We start from the raw sequence: 11,584 nt of genomic DNA, 5'->3' as shown, positions 1-11,584 counted from the left end.
AAGGAAAGTTCTACCTATCATTCCTAGATTAGTAGGCTTCTTTAATGTGCAAAGTGGGAGAAAAGCCTCCTAAAATCAGGGTGCAAACTAAAGCTGAATTCCTAAAGCAAATGAATTCCATGGGGCTTGAGGCTTAATGTGTGCACACCTGCTGCTCAGCTTAGCTACCCGTCTTTGCTTGCCATTGATGTCAGGGGTGGGGGTGGGGGTGGGGGGATTGGCATGGCTTTGCCTGAGGCTGGCTGCCTTGTCCATGCCCTCTTGTCTCTGCTTCTCCCGGTCAGCATGGGGAAGAGGTGTCCCCAGCTGCCAGTGACCTGGCCATGGTGCTGACCCGAGGCCTCAGCCTGGAGCACCAGAAGAGCAGCCGGGACTCTCTGCAGTACTCCAGCGGCTACAGCACCCAGACCACCACCCCTTCCTGCTCCGAGGACACCATCCCCTCCCAAGGTAGCCTGGGCTTTGAACCGAGCGGTACATCTGGGTGGGATTGTGGGGGAGAGTGAGGGGACTATGGGAAGAAGGAAAGGAAGCCCCCGGCCACCTTTTTTTATTATAGTCCATCTACACCTGAGAATTATGTTTGGAATTACTCTTTTCAAAGCTTAGTTCATGCATGAAACAGAACCAGAAAATCTCAGAAGACAACTCTGGTTTATTTAAAACACATGCATAACCCCAAACTTCTTCCCCCTCTTCAGGGTCCGACTACGACTGCTATTCGGTGAACGGGGACATCGAAGGGGAAAGCCAGAGTGAGTTTGACAAGTCCTCCACCATCCCTCGCAACAGCAACATTGCCCAGAATTACCGGCGTATGATCCAGACGAAGCGGCCCGCCTCAACTGCTGGCCTACCCACTGGTACCACCTCGCCTGCTGGCGCACCCCCTGGCGTGGCCACCATCCGCCGCACGCCTTCTACCAAGCCCACAGTCCGCCGGACCCTTTCCAACGCTGGCCCAATTCCCATCCGGCCGCCCATTGTCCCTGTCAAGACCCCTACGGTGCCGGACTCCCCAGGCTACACCGGCCCCACTCGGGTGGGCAGCGAGGAGTGCGTGTTTTATGCTGACGATGCCTCCGCCAATGCCATGGACTATGCCAAGGCCTCGCCTAAGCGACTGAGCCTGCCCAACACCGCATGGGGCAGCACTGGCAGTGGGAGTGCCATGGAGATTTCAGTGTACGCAGGCGCAGGGAAGCACCTCTCCACTGAGGAGGAAGAGCAGCAACTGGCTGCCAACCGGCACAGCCTGGTGGAGAAGATAGGCGAGCTGGTGGCCAGTGCCCATGCACTGGGCGAGGGCCAGTTCCCCTTCCCCACAGCCCTGTCTCACACTCCGGGTCCCGGTCCTGGGGAGGAGACGCCCAGCCCTCCGCCCGCGGCCTCCGATGACCCTCCCACTGAAGACATGCTGGTGGCCATTCGGCGCGGGGTGCGCCTCCGCAGGACCATCACCAATGACAGGTCGGCCCCGCGTTTTTTGTGATAAAGCCGGGTTCCCCACCTCCTGCTCAAAGTGGACCCCCACCTGCGGTTGGAGAGCAGCACCGTGTCAGGATGGGGCCGGGAGGAATAGAAGAGAATTGCTGAGCTGCAGGAGGCAAAGAAGAAGCCACTTTATGGAGATAGCATCCAAGCGTAGTTTTACAGAGGAGACTAAACTTTAAAAACATCTTTGCTAACCAACTTGTGACTTGGCACTGACCTAGTTTTGGACCCTGTTTTCTACGGTCGTTTTCTCCCGCTGTCTGCCAGGGCTCCTTCCCTGCCTGCACCTTGCTGACCCACACAGGTCAGTTGCCACCCCCGACTCCATCTCCCCACACTCCAAATGCTAGAGAGGGGCCATCTTGCCTTCCTGTCTGTGTCTCTGTGTGTGAAAGCCAGGACTGGATTAAGCAATGACATCCATGGCATCACCCCCCCCCCCCGAAAAAAAACACACCCACATGCGGGCTGCAACTTCTACAGACTGCTCGCTTCCCCTTCCCTCGACTCTGGATGAGACCACAAGTCCCTTCAGTCCTCTACTGGGTCTTTCTTGCCCTTGTCTTCTCCCTCTCTATCTATCTCATCAATGCTTTTCTGTTTTTCTGTCTTTCGTAAGGGCTGCTTCAGCGGAGGGCTGCACACGTAGTCACCCCAACAAAACAGCTGAAAGTCAGCCCCTGTTGCAAGGGGGGGTCTGCAATGCACTCTTGGGGCAAAGGTGATAGAAGGGAGGCTCAGAGAACGGGTTCCTGAGCAGGAAGAGTCTGGGCTCCCCGTGCCATCATGCATAGTGCTGCTCCAAAGCAAAGGCCCAGGTGTTGGCTCTGGAGGCTGATAGGATGGTGTGGGGATATCTGAAACAAGGATTTGTGACTCCAAGGTCTGTTGGCAGTTGTGCAAGAAGCCAAGGAAAGGTTTCACCTTTCAAGGCTGCCTCATTGTCTGGCTTGGGTCTTTTCTGAGAGCCATGCCCCTGGCATCCTTGCTCTGGCAGAGGGAGCAGGCTTGGCAGCATTGGAGCTGTACTGGGGCGTCTCTGGAATGTGCACAGTGAAGGAGCGTCCAAATGTGTGCAAGGGTTTATGGGGATGATGCATCTGTGGAGAGCGGCCTTGGAGATTTGCAGACTGGGAGGAACAGAATTGCCAAGAGCGCAGGGCCTGGGAGCATTGGCCTAACTGGCCAGAGATCATGCATTGCAAAGGGAGAGTCTCAGGACTGAGGAGGATTCCCAGGTGGATTACCTGCTGGGTCAGGAGGACCAAAGGTGCTGGCTCCATAGAAAGCAGCTTCCTGGGCTCCTTTTCCAATGCTCACACCTTGAACAGTTAAGACTAGGACTAAGCCCCAGACAGTGCCCTCCATTCACACTTGGTGGTATCCATAGAAAGTACTGATGCTGAAATGTGTCAATACTCACAAGGGACATGTTGAAGGATATCGGAAGTGTCTGCATTCAGGTAATTGCAGAGAGCGAGAGAGAGCACCATTGGAAGGGCAGCCAGCTGAGCCAGAGGGCCAGTGCCAAAAGCCTTCAGTGGCACGGTCTGCCAAGGCGCATGAGCGGTTGGCATGGGGCTCCCAGATGGACGAGTCTTGGGGGGGATGTGATGGTCGCATCCCCCCTTCTTCCTTCACATGGAAGAGGTAGAAAGTGGTTCTGGGGGGGGGCAGCATAGGATGACTGGGAGATTTTGCTCCCTGCTTGGCCTGTTTCCTCTGTCTTGGGAGTGGAAGAGGCATGCCTTGAGCACGCAGCAGAGCCAAAGACAGCGATGGAAAGAAACCAGGCCCTGCTTGCCATCCCTGGGACTGACAGCTTAGCACTAAATGAGAGGCCCAAAAAGTGGGAGGAGATGGAGGGGAATCCTGGTATGGATGGAGATAGTTACAAAACCAAGATGGTTCAAAGTTTTAGTGCCCATGGGTCAGGTGACAGAAACATTTTTGCACGTTTTGGGTTTCACGTGTTGGGACTTTTTCTTGCCAAAGTCATTTGCACAATGAACACTGTTCTTGCACAGGGAAATGCATTTTGCACAAAGGACCACAATGTTTTCTGCACAGAAACATTTTTGTGCAAATGAAAATTTCACAGTAACGCCTGAAATGTGAAAAAAAGAAATCTTTTGGTGGCTGACCATTTTTTCTCACAAAGGACAAGGCCTGGGCCACAGGGAGCCTTTGCTTGGCCAGCGGGTGGCCTCCAAAGGGGCTGCCTGAGCCTCTCTGCTGGACACAGTTTGTGGCATGGCCACTCCGATCCTCGGTTTGGGCCACCCTCTTCCAGGCCTCTTATGCTGAGGGTAGGCCTCCACAGAAAAGGGCAAGCAGGCCCTGAGCTACTTGCTGTGTCCTGTCAGTTGGTCTCATCCCTCTTTTGCTTCCATTAGTGTTCTGGTCTGGAACATCCTCATCTGTTTTATTATCTGGCAAAGAGCTATTATTTGGGCAAAGGTTATGCTGAAGGTAAAAAAGAGTTTGCTTAAGTTAAGCTTCAGGTCTTGTTCTTCTGGGAGAAAAATGGGAAAGGAATCCACTGCAGTAATAAGGAAAGGCAGAGTTAGTTCTTGTGAGTTTTTGGGGCTCTGTGGTCATGTTCTAGAAGAGTTTATCCCTGATGTTTTTGCCAGCATCTGCGCTTGGCACCTTCAGGCAGAGGATGGACAGAGGGCTCAAGCTGAGCTTTTAGTCTCTCTCGGGCCCATGTGAATGCCCCAAATTCTCCTTGGGACGGCACAAGGAGGCCAGTTCTCTGTTGGTAAGAGGAAAGTGTTGATGGGAGAGAGGCTGGAGGAAGGCTGCAGCTGGAGATGGCGATGGAAGACATGTGGCACAGAGGAAGCAAAGATGGAGAGTGGGCCTTTCCCTGCGCGATCGACTCGGAAGGTGCCATGGCTTCCTGCCTTGCTGAGGGAAGGAAGACTGTGCTGGGCCGGGTCAGTCTTCTGTTGGGTTTTGGAGGATGGGTGGCCAGTCTGATGGAGGTGGTGGGGTGGCATCCCCCTGACCACCCTTTGGCACTTTGGCAAAGAAGCGAGGGAGACGGAAACCAAGCCAAGCACCCACCGGTTTTATGCCCGTTGAACCCTTCCAACCTGGCCACAGTGTGAAGGCTGTTGTGCGTTGCAAAAAGGAGCTTCTGGGCATCATTTTAGCCCACGCATACTCTCTCTTCTGACTCCCCATGTTTTATCCAACTGCAGGGTTTTTGCATGTTGTAGAGCACTCGTTTTTGGCAAGGGCTTCTCTCCATTGCGTCCTGTGGGTTTAGGAAACATGGCGGTGGTTTCTTTAGGGTGGTGGAGCTGGGGGGCTGCCAGAGAGCCAAGGGAGGCTTGCAAGAGCGGCACAAGACCTGCGCCAAAGGCCTTGGGAAAGCACAACTCCGCCAGCTGCTTCTGCCTCCCTTGCCCGCTTGTGGGCTCCCTTCTCCCGTCCGAACTGTGCGCAGCAGAGCCCCCTGACGTTGTACATAGCGCCACAGCCATGTCCTCTGAACCCAGTCGTGTACGTATGCGTGTGTGTGTGTGTGTCAGGTGTACCTCTTATACTGTGGTAATGATTATTTAGTTCCGACGTCTCAGCCCTCCTGTGGGTGCCATGCCTCCATTCCTGCCATGACCGGAAACGGCATTGACGGCGTGCGTGACAAACATTTGCATTTTGCTTTTTATTTTTCGTTGTTTTTTTGTACAGAGGGAAAAACAAACCCTTTAAAATGTCTTTCAACTGATGTAACTATTCTGGTGCTGTTAACTTGTTCCTCCTTTTTACTCTCTCCTCCTCTAATTTATTTTCTCTAGCAGTCCAAACTATCCTGGCCTTTTCCACAACTGTCTTTCTTAAAAACAAATAATAATGATTTCCCCTCCTGCCTTCATTTTAAAATAGTCACTGCTACAAGTAACAAATGCACTGTGAAGACTCCAGTATTAATAAAAGTTGTACTGTACTTAATACGAAGTGGTCCTTCTCCAATGGCGCTCTCTTCACTTCTTGCTTGCTTGTTCCCTTGCAAAGCTGCAGTGTCTCTCCCCAGATCGGCTTAACTCTTAAAATGTAAACTCTGACCACCAAAGTAATTTGTTTAGCTCTCCTTCTGGAAATGATGGCACTTAACCCAAGAGTCCCCCTTTTCAACAGGGAAAAATTGTTTAAAATACCCACATTTCTATGACAATTTGCATTCTGTGGCATTTGCTTTTTTGGCATGAATCCACTTGCAGCCAGGAAATCCTATTGAAAGAAGTCCATAAGCCTGGGTCATGTCAGCTGTGGCAGGAGCAGAGATTACCTGGCCTTGGCTTGACTAAAACACTTCCAAGGGAGATGGCCCTGGAGCCCAACTGGGCAAGGGAACGGTAAGGGGACACATTGCAATTTCCCAGTTAAATGGGGGTTGTGTTCCTCTAAGCTGTAGCCCAGCCCTTGGTAAGGATCCCCTAGAAGCCACCAGCCGCCGCCTCCGATGATGGAAAAGAAAAGGCTTTTTAGAGCCAACAAATGGAAAGAACTGAGGACTGCATCCAAACCACCATCATTTTTTGCTGCCTGCCTCTGGGCCAGGATAGGATGGAATCGCTTTGTGTGGATTCCTCCTGTTGCCATCCCACTGAACGTGGCCCAAAACATTTTAAACAAGCAAGCTTTCTTTTAATATTCATATCTTTTGAAAAAGAGAACTGGGAGCATTCTCATTCCCCCAGGAGTAACAGCCTTTTTAAAGAAGGTCAAAAGCTAGGGCTTATACTGTTTTCCGTAATTCAAGAAGGGGATTTTTGTCTCGAGCCACATAACCCCTCGTGTGCCTGGGAAACGCGGCCACGCAGACCTAGAGAAATCTTCACTGCACCAGAGGCTGGGGAGACAGAAATGGCTGTCCCAGAACCAAGCAGGGCACAGAGGCAGGTTTGCAATGAGAGGAAAGTGCCAAGAACTTAAAAGCATTCTGTTTCCTACAGGGAAAGCCACTTCAGCCTTTCCAGGAGATTGCGCTCAACCTGCTGCCAAGGCAGACAGTCCGGTGGCAAAAAACGCTGAGCATTAAGATGCCAAAAGAGAGACAGATGTGGCCCTGAGCGCCCTGCAGTTAAGCAGAAGGAAAAGGCAGCCTCTTGGTTTCAAGGAGACAAAATGCTCGCTCTCAAGTCTTTTGGCATCTTCACGTTATGCACAGCTGAAGTCTCGGCTTTCCTCTGGGGCCAAAGAGGCCGAAAGAGTTTTCAGACCAGTTAAAAATAATGTGGGAAAAGTCAGGGCCATGATCTTTTCTTACTGCACACTTCTTTTGCGCTTTTGGTAAAAATTCAGCCGGCATCAGATTAGGTCTTGACTAATACTTGGCTGTTTTTACAACCTTTGCTACCCATTCTCCTTCCAACAAGGCCAGGCAGCCACTAGAAGTAGGAGAGAAACCTGCCTTGCGCAAGGCCTTTTCCCGCAGAAGCCTCGCAGCTCCAAGAGAAGAGGTGAGATGCTGGTGCTGCGTCCCAAGGAGCCAAAGGCCCACAGAAGCCATCTTGGGGCCCTGACCTCCAAGAAAGGGGCAGACGCGCCAAGGGACACTCCTTGTGCCATGTGCCTCCGCCCAACCACAGAATGGCCTTACACAGGCACAGAGGCTGCCTTGGGCTTATGGGAGGAACACCCTCCTTTTCCCCAATTATCTACAGCCAGGGCCCAGCCGGCGCTGCTAGACAAGGGCAGCAGCAGCGACAGGCCTTTGGCTGCCAAGAGTGGCTGACACAAGGCCGGCTGAGCAAGTGGGGAAGAAGAGGCTTCCAAGTGCTTTTGGGGGCACGCCTGGGCCACCCTCCCCACAACGTCTGCATGGCTTGATCGCACCCTCCTCTGCCTGGCTATGTGCAGGATTCTGAGAGAAACCATTGACTTAACAGGTTTGCTGCTCAAACTTTAATGCAGAAGCCATGTTTTCTTCTAAAAATGAAAAACAAAATGCTTTAGGGCCAGATCACAGTGGCCACCTCTACAAATGGTAAAGACTAATGTGGTATCAAGACTATATTTACAACACAGAGATAAAAACAGAACCCTTCCCTGGCACTGCCCCCCCCCTTCCACCCTTTTTGGCTCCTCACAGTCTCACAAAAAGAGTGCCAAGGTGGGCAGCTGTGTGGAGGCATCTGGGCCAGGGAAGGAGGCCATGAGGGCACTGTCCAAGGGTTGCCAAGTCTCCCCAGTGCAGCTCCTGAAATGGGTGAGGCCCTGGGGCAGAATACAGAAGGAATGCCCACAGCAGGTGCAGAGGCACCAAGAACAAGGAAGGGATGGGTGCAGGGGACCAGGTCTTCATTAAACCATCTCTGGAGGAAAAGTCTTTGCCAAAGCCCTGCAGGGGCCCTGCTCAGAACGCGTAGCGAGTGCGAATGTCCTCCAGCTTTTTGGAGACCTCCGGAGGGGTCCTGTCCAGTTCTTCGGATACATTCTTCTGTTTGTTGGGTTCCATGGAGTTGAACTGTTCGCAGAGGTCTCCATCAATGACGTTCTAGTGGGGGGGAAAGGAGCCAGCCTTAGAAGCCTGTCACACAGAGATTCTAATAACTGAGAGCAGCCTCAGAACAGTCTGGGAAGTGGGCAGCGGGTCTGGCATGGCTTTGGCCCCTTGGGAAGCAAAGTTTCTGCCTGGAAGAGAAGCTTCGTGCCTGGGGTAGCTGAAGGGCACTGGAAGCCAAGAAGCGGGAAAAGGAGTGACTTGCATGGCCCAATGGCCCTACTGTTTACAGTTGTAAACTGCTTAGACACTGCTAGCTCAGTATGAGGCGGTATATAAATGAAGCTGTGTGTTTACTGAAGATCACCCACAAAGCTCTCTGGCATGGAAATTAATCTTTTGAAATATCCTTGGCCAAAACTATTCCAGAAGCCCCAGTCCACCCGCTCTGAAAGAAAGGACAAAAGGCAAGGAGCATGCAAGGAGGAACCAACCAAAGCAGCCCTACCTTGACAGGGAAGTAGTAGGAGCGGAAGCTGAGGTGGTCTCTCCCGCAGAGAGGAGGGTGCTCAGACCTGAGGTGCATCTCAACGTGTTGGAAGAAATCATGATCCTGAAAGAAACCGACAGCTGTTTCACTAAATTCCCTCCCCGGAAAAGCTACACCGGACAACCAGCAACACAACCAGGTTGGGCCCTGATTTGGACTCTTGCTTCAGATCGTTCTCTCCCATAAGGCACAGGCCTCTCCTCTTCTGCCTCCCCTGGTCATTCAGGTGGGGCTGGGTAAAGCCAAGAGGGCCGTGCAGGGCAAGGTGAAGCCATATGGCAGAAACCCCACGTCTAGCTCTGTGTTTCTCAACTCTTTCCCTGGGAGTGGGCTTCTAGCCACAAAGAGTCCCGGGGACTGGAGGCCAAGGGAGCCTTAGATCAGGTTGGAGGAAGCGCAGCATGTGAGCCCCACTCCTGTCCCAGGACACCCTCCATATTTTATTTTATTTTTTTGGAGGGGAGGAAAGTGTTTTTTGCCCAGAAATGCCCCCTAAGGAGCTTGAGAGGTAATTTCAGAATGTTTTTGCCAACCTTTGGCCATTGTTTTCTTCAGGAGTGCCCCAGAAGTAGACTTTTGGCTCACTTCCTGCTGGGAAGGCAGCCATTTTGCCCCCCCCCACGTCTTGGGGGCACTTTGGGGGGGGACATCTAGACATCAGGCCAAGTTAAAAGTCCCCAGAACACACAGAGTGCCTCTTACCTCATGTGACGTGAATGGGACCAGGATGCCAATGCCCCCAGACAAGGTAGTGTAGACCAGGGACTCGGAGCCTCCGGGGATCAGCGTTGTCTTTTGGAGAGAGAGCACCGTTTCTCCCACATGGTAGTTCATGATCACCTCCGCCTGGAAGGCAGGCAGAAGTCAATGATCCAGCAGCCAACCTGGGCTTTGAATGCCTTGCAGAAGAGGAAGGCTGTCTGTCTCTTGCGCACACGCGCGCAGTCACAAACATGCACATTCACTCCACAGACAAGCAGCACTAACAGGTCACATTATTCTCAAAAGAAAGCTGCTGCAATAACTTTGCCGCTGGGTTAGCAGAAGGTGTTCTTCCATGCTGCAAAGCCCTTTGTGGCATATATGCATTTCAAGCACTATATCTTAATATGGCTATTTGCTTTTTCTAAAGGATGCTGCAGTTGCCTTGAGAATAAAAGTGAGCCTGGGAAGAGCTCACACCAGAGATGGAGAGAGGGACTCTGGATTCAAGTTACCTTCTGGGAAGCGCCATTGAGAAGTCCTCGGTCCCACAGTGCCTTGTTGCCCGTTGGGTCTTCGTCAACCTCGTCATTCGTGTTTGGTGGCAGTCTCACCTGCATTGAAAACGGGTGAGAGGAGCAAATTCACTGCTGGGCCCCAAAGACACCTGGAGGACTGGAGCAGTTTCAACTCAGAGGAGAATCTTTGCAAGCCCAGGATTCAGAAGAGCAAAGGCTAATATGCCACCCCCAGACCAACAGTTGAAGAGTAGGACTCAGTGCCAGGGGCTGCATCCTGGTAAAGCACAGCCCAGCAACTGGAGGAGGAGAGAAAGGCAGGTGGCTAATGCCAAGCCTCAGCTGAGCCTCTCACAAAGAGCAGGCTTCTCCAGCAAAGCTCAGATTCCCTGGGGCTCTTCAGACCAACTCACCACGCAGATGTTGCCAAACTTGTCTGCCCCGGCCACAGTGTCATAGTCCAGGAGGCAGGCAGTGGTGACCCAGCGCGGATGCGTGTCGTCCGCAAAAATTATGAGCTGGTTCTCATTCCTTTTGTAGCGCACCCAGATGAAGCTCTCTTGGACGTCGGACACGATCACTCGGTGCCCAATGGTCTGGATCCCACAGATGTAATTGGCAATGTGCTGTGAAGGGACCAGAACCAAACGCCAAGTAAGTAAAGAGGGAGGGGCACAGCAAGCTCTAGCAGAAAAGGCACACTATTCCTGAAGAGCCTCCCTGCACCACGCTCCACTGCCAAGCCTCAACCCAAACAGAGCTTCAGGTCTCTCTGTCCCACAAGGCAAACAGAATGGGAGAGCAGCATCAGCAGCGCTCTCCAGCCAAGGGAGGATTAAAGGCAGGCAAGGCTTGGCTTAGCCAGGGCCCCTTGCAAGAGGACCATGACTCTGGAGAACTCAAACCCTCCAGTCTCCCTCTCTCCTCCCTACAGGAGCAACAAGGTCAGTGGTTCTGGATAGAAGCAAAGGAGAAAAAGGAAGCTCTCTCCAGGCAAATGTGTGTTGGCCAGTTGCAAAGTTAGCAACAGCTGCAGTAAAGCCCAAGAATGTGACCTACATCCAACATTCTGCGCTGGGAAATCACATATTCTGGCCTGGCATCTTTGCTCCTCAGAACCTGAATTCTCTTCCTTTGAGGTGGAGCAAAGGTAAGAACAGGAATTGCCCTGTGCACAGTCTATCATCAAGTTATGACACCTCCAAGTCTAAAGAAAGACTAGCACCAAAGCCTTTGTTTTTGAAGTATCCATATGTTCACTGATACTAGGGAAAACCAAAGTCAGCCCAGAGCTTGTGCACAGGCATGGCAAAGTGTGCCCCCAGGGCTCAATTTAAAAAAATACCATTCGCCACTAGATGCCCCGAGAGGCCTTTTAAAAGACAGGGAGTGACCAGAGGACTTCTGGCATTTTAAATGAAGCCTCTCCTGGGCTTAAAGATAGAGCGAGAAACATGAACCACAACAGCCCCAAACATTCTTAAGGGGTAAAAAACAGATTGCTTTGCAAGAGGTATGGCAGTCCAGGGGGTGGGGGGGGGAGGCATTGGGCCCCCTAACAGCCAACACTTGCCTGCTCCTTCCGCCAGCCCTCAGAGTACCCCCATCTTTGAAGCTGCAAATACCTTATTCTCACACTTCCGGAGCAGCTTCTTCTTGCCCAAGTCATACACTCGCAGGAGTTTCCCCACGCCAATGAGAACCCGGCCCTGGAAGGGAGCAATGGCTGCTGGCACCTCCTCCACTGGGGTCTGAGAAAAGGGGACAGAGAAAAGGCACCCATTGGGATCCTCATCCAAACAGAGACAACCAAACATCTATTAGCAAAACTGACCTTTACAAAAGCCAATCCCAAGTGTGAAA

General features: G+C 52.2%; 2 protein-coding genes across 8 annotated transcripts in view; one reads left to right on the top strand and one right to left on the bottom strand.

Moving 5' to 3' along the window:
• Positions 1 to 5,457, top strand: part of MTSS2 (MTSS I-BAR domain containing 2) — a 34,697-nt gene extending 29,240 nt beyond the window's left edge. For all 7 annotated transcript variants that reach the window (XM_042480849.1, XM_042480847.1, XM_042480851.1 and 4 more), the window contains 2 exons: positions 285 to 450; positions 702 to 5,457. In XM_042480849.1, the coding sequence (XP_042336783.1) occupies positions 285 to 450; positions 702 to 1,492 (957 nt within the window). In that variant the 3' untranslated portion in view covers positions 1,493 to 5,457. The remainder of the gene's footprint in view (positions 1 to 284; positions 451 to 701) is intronic.
• A 1,941-nt stretch (positions 5,458 to 7,398) lies between these two features.
• SF3B3 (splicing factor 3b subunit 3) overlaps positions 7,399 to 11,584 on the bottom strand; it is a 24,229-nt gene continuing 20,043 nt past the window's right edge. The window contains exons 21-26 of the mRNA XM_042480840.1: positions 11,347 to 11,472; positions 10,135 to 10,347; positions 9,719 to 9,817; positions 9,204 to 9,347; positions 8,460 to 8,564; positions 7,399 to 8,005 (exon numbers count right to left, since the gene is read on the bottom strand). Of these exons, the coding sequence (XP_042336774.1) occupies positions 7,865 to 8,005; positions 8,460 to 8,564; positions 9,204 to 9,347; positions 9,719 to 9,817; positions 10,135 to 10,347; positions 11,347 to 11,472 (828 nt within the window). The 3' untranslated portion in view covers positions 7,399 to 7,864. The remainder of the gene's footprint in view (positions 8,006 to 8,459; positions 8,565 to 9,203; positions 9,348 to 9,718; positions 9,818 to 10,134; positions 10,348 to 11,346; positions 11,473 to 11,584) is intronic.

The sequence above is a fragment of the Sceloporus undulatus genome, chromosome 8 (assembly GCF_019175285.1).
Source record: "Sceloporus undulatus isolate JIND9_A2432 ecotype Alabama chromosome 8, SceUnd_v1.1, whole genome shotgun sequence".
Lineage (NCBI taxonomy): Eukaryota > Metazoa > Chordata > Lepidosauria > Squamata > Phrynosomatidae > Sceloporus > Sceloporus undulatus.
This window is presented reverse-complemented; position numbering and strand designations above follow the sequence as displayed.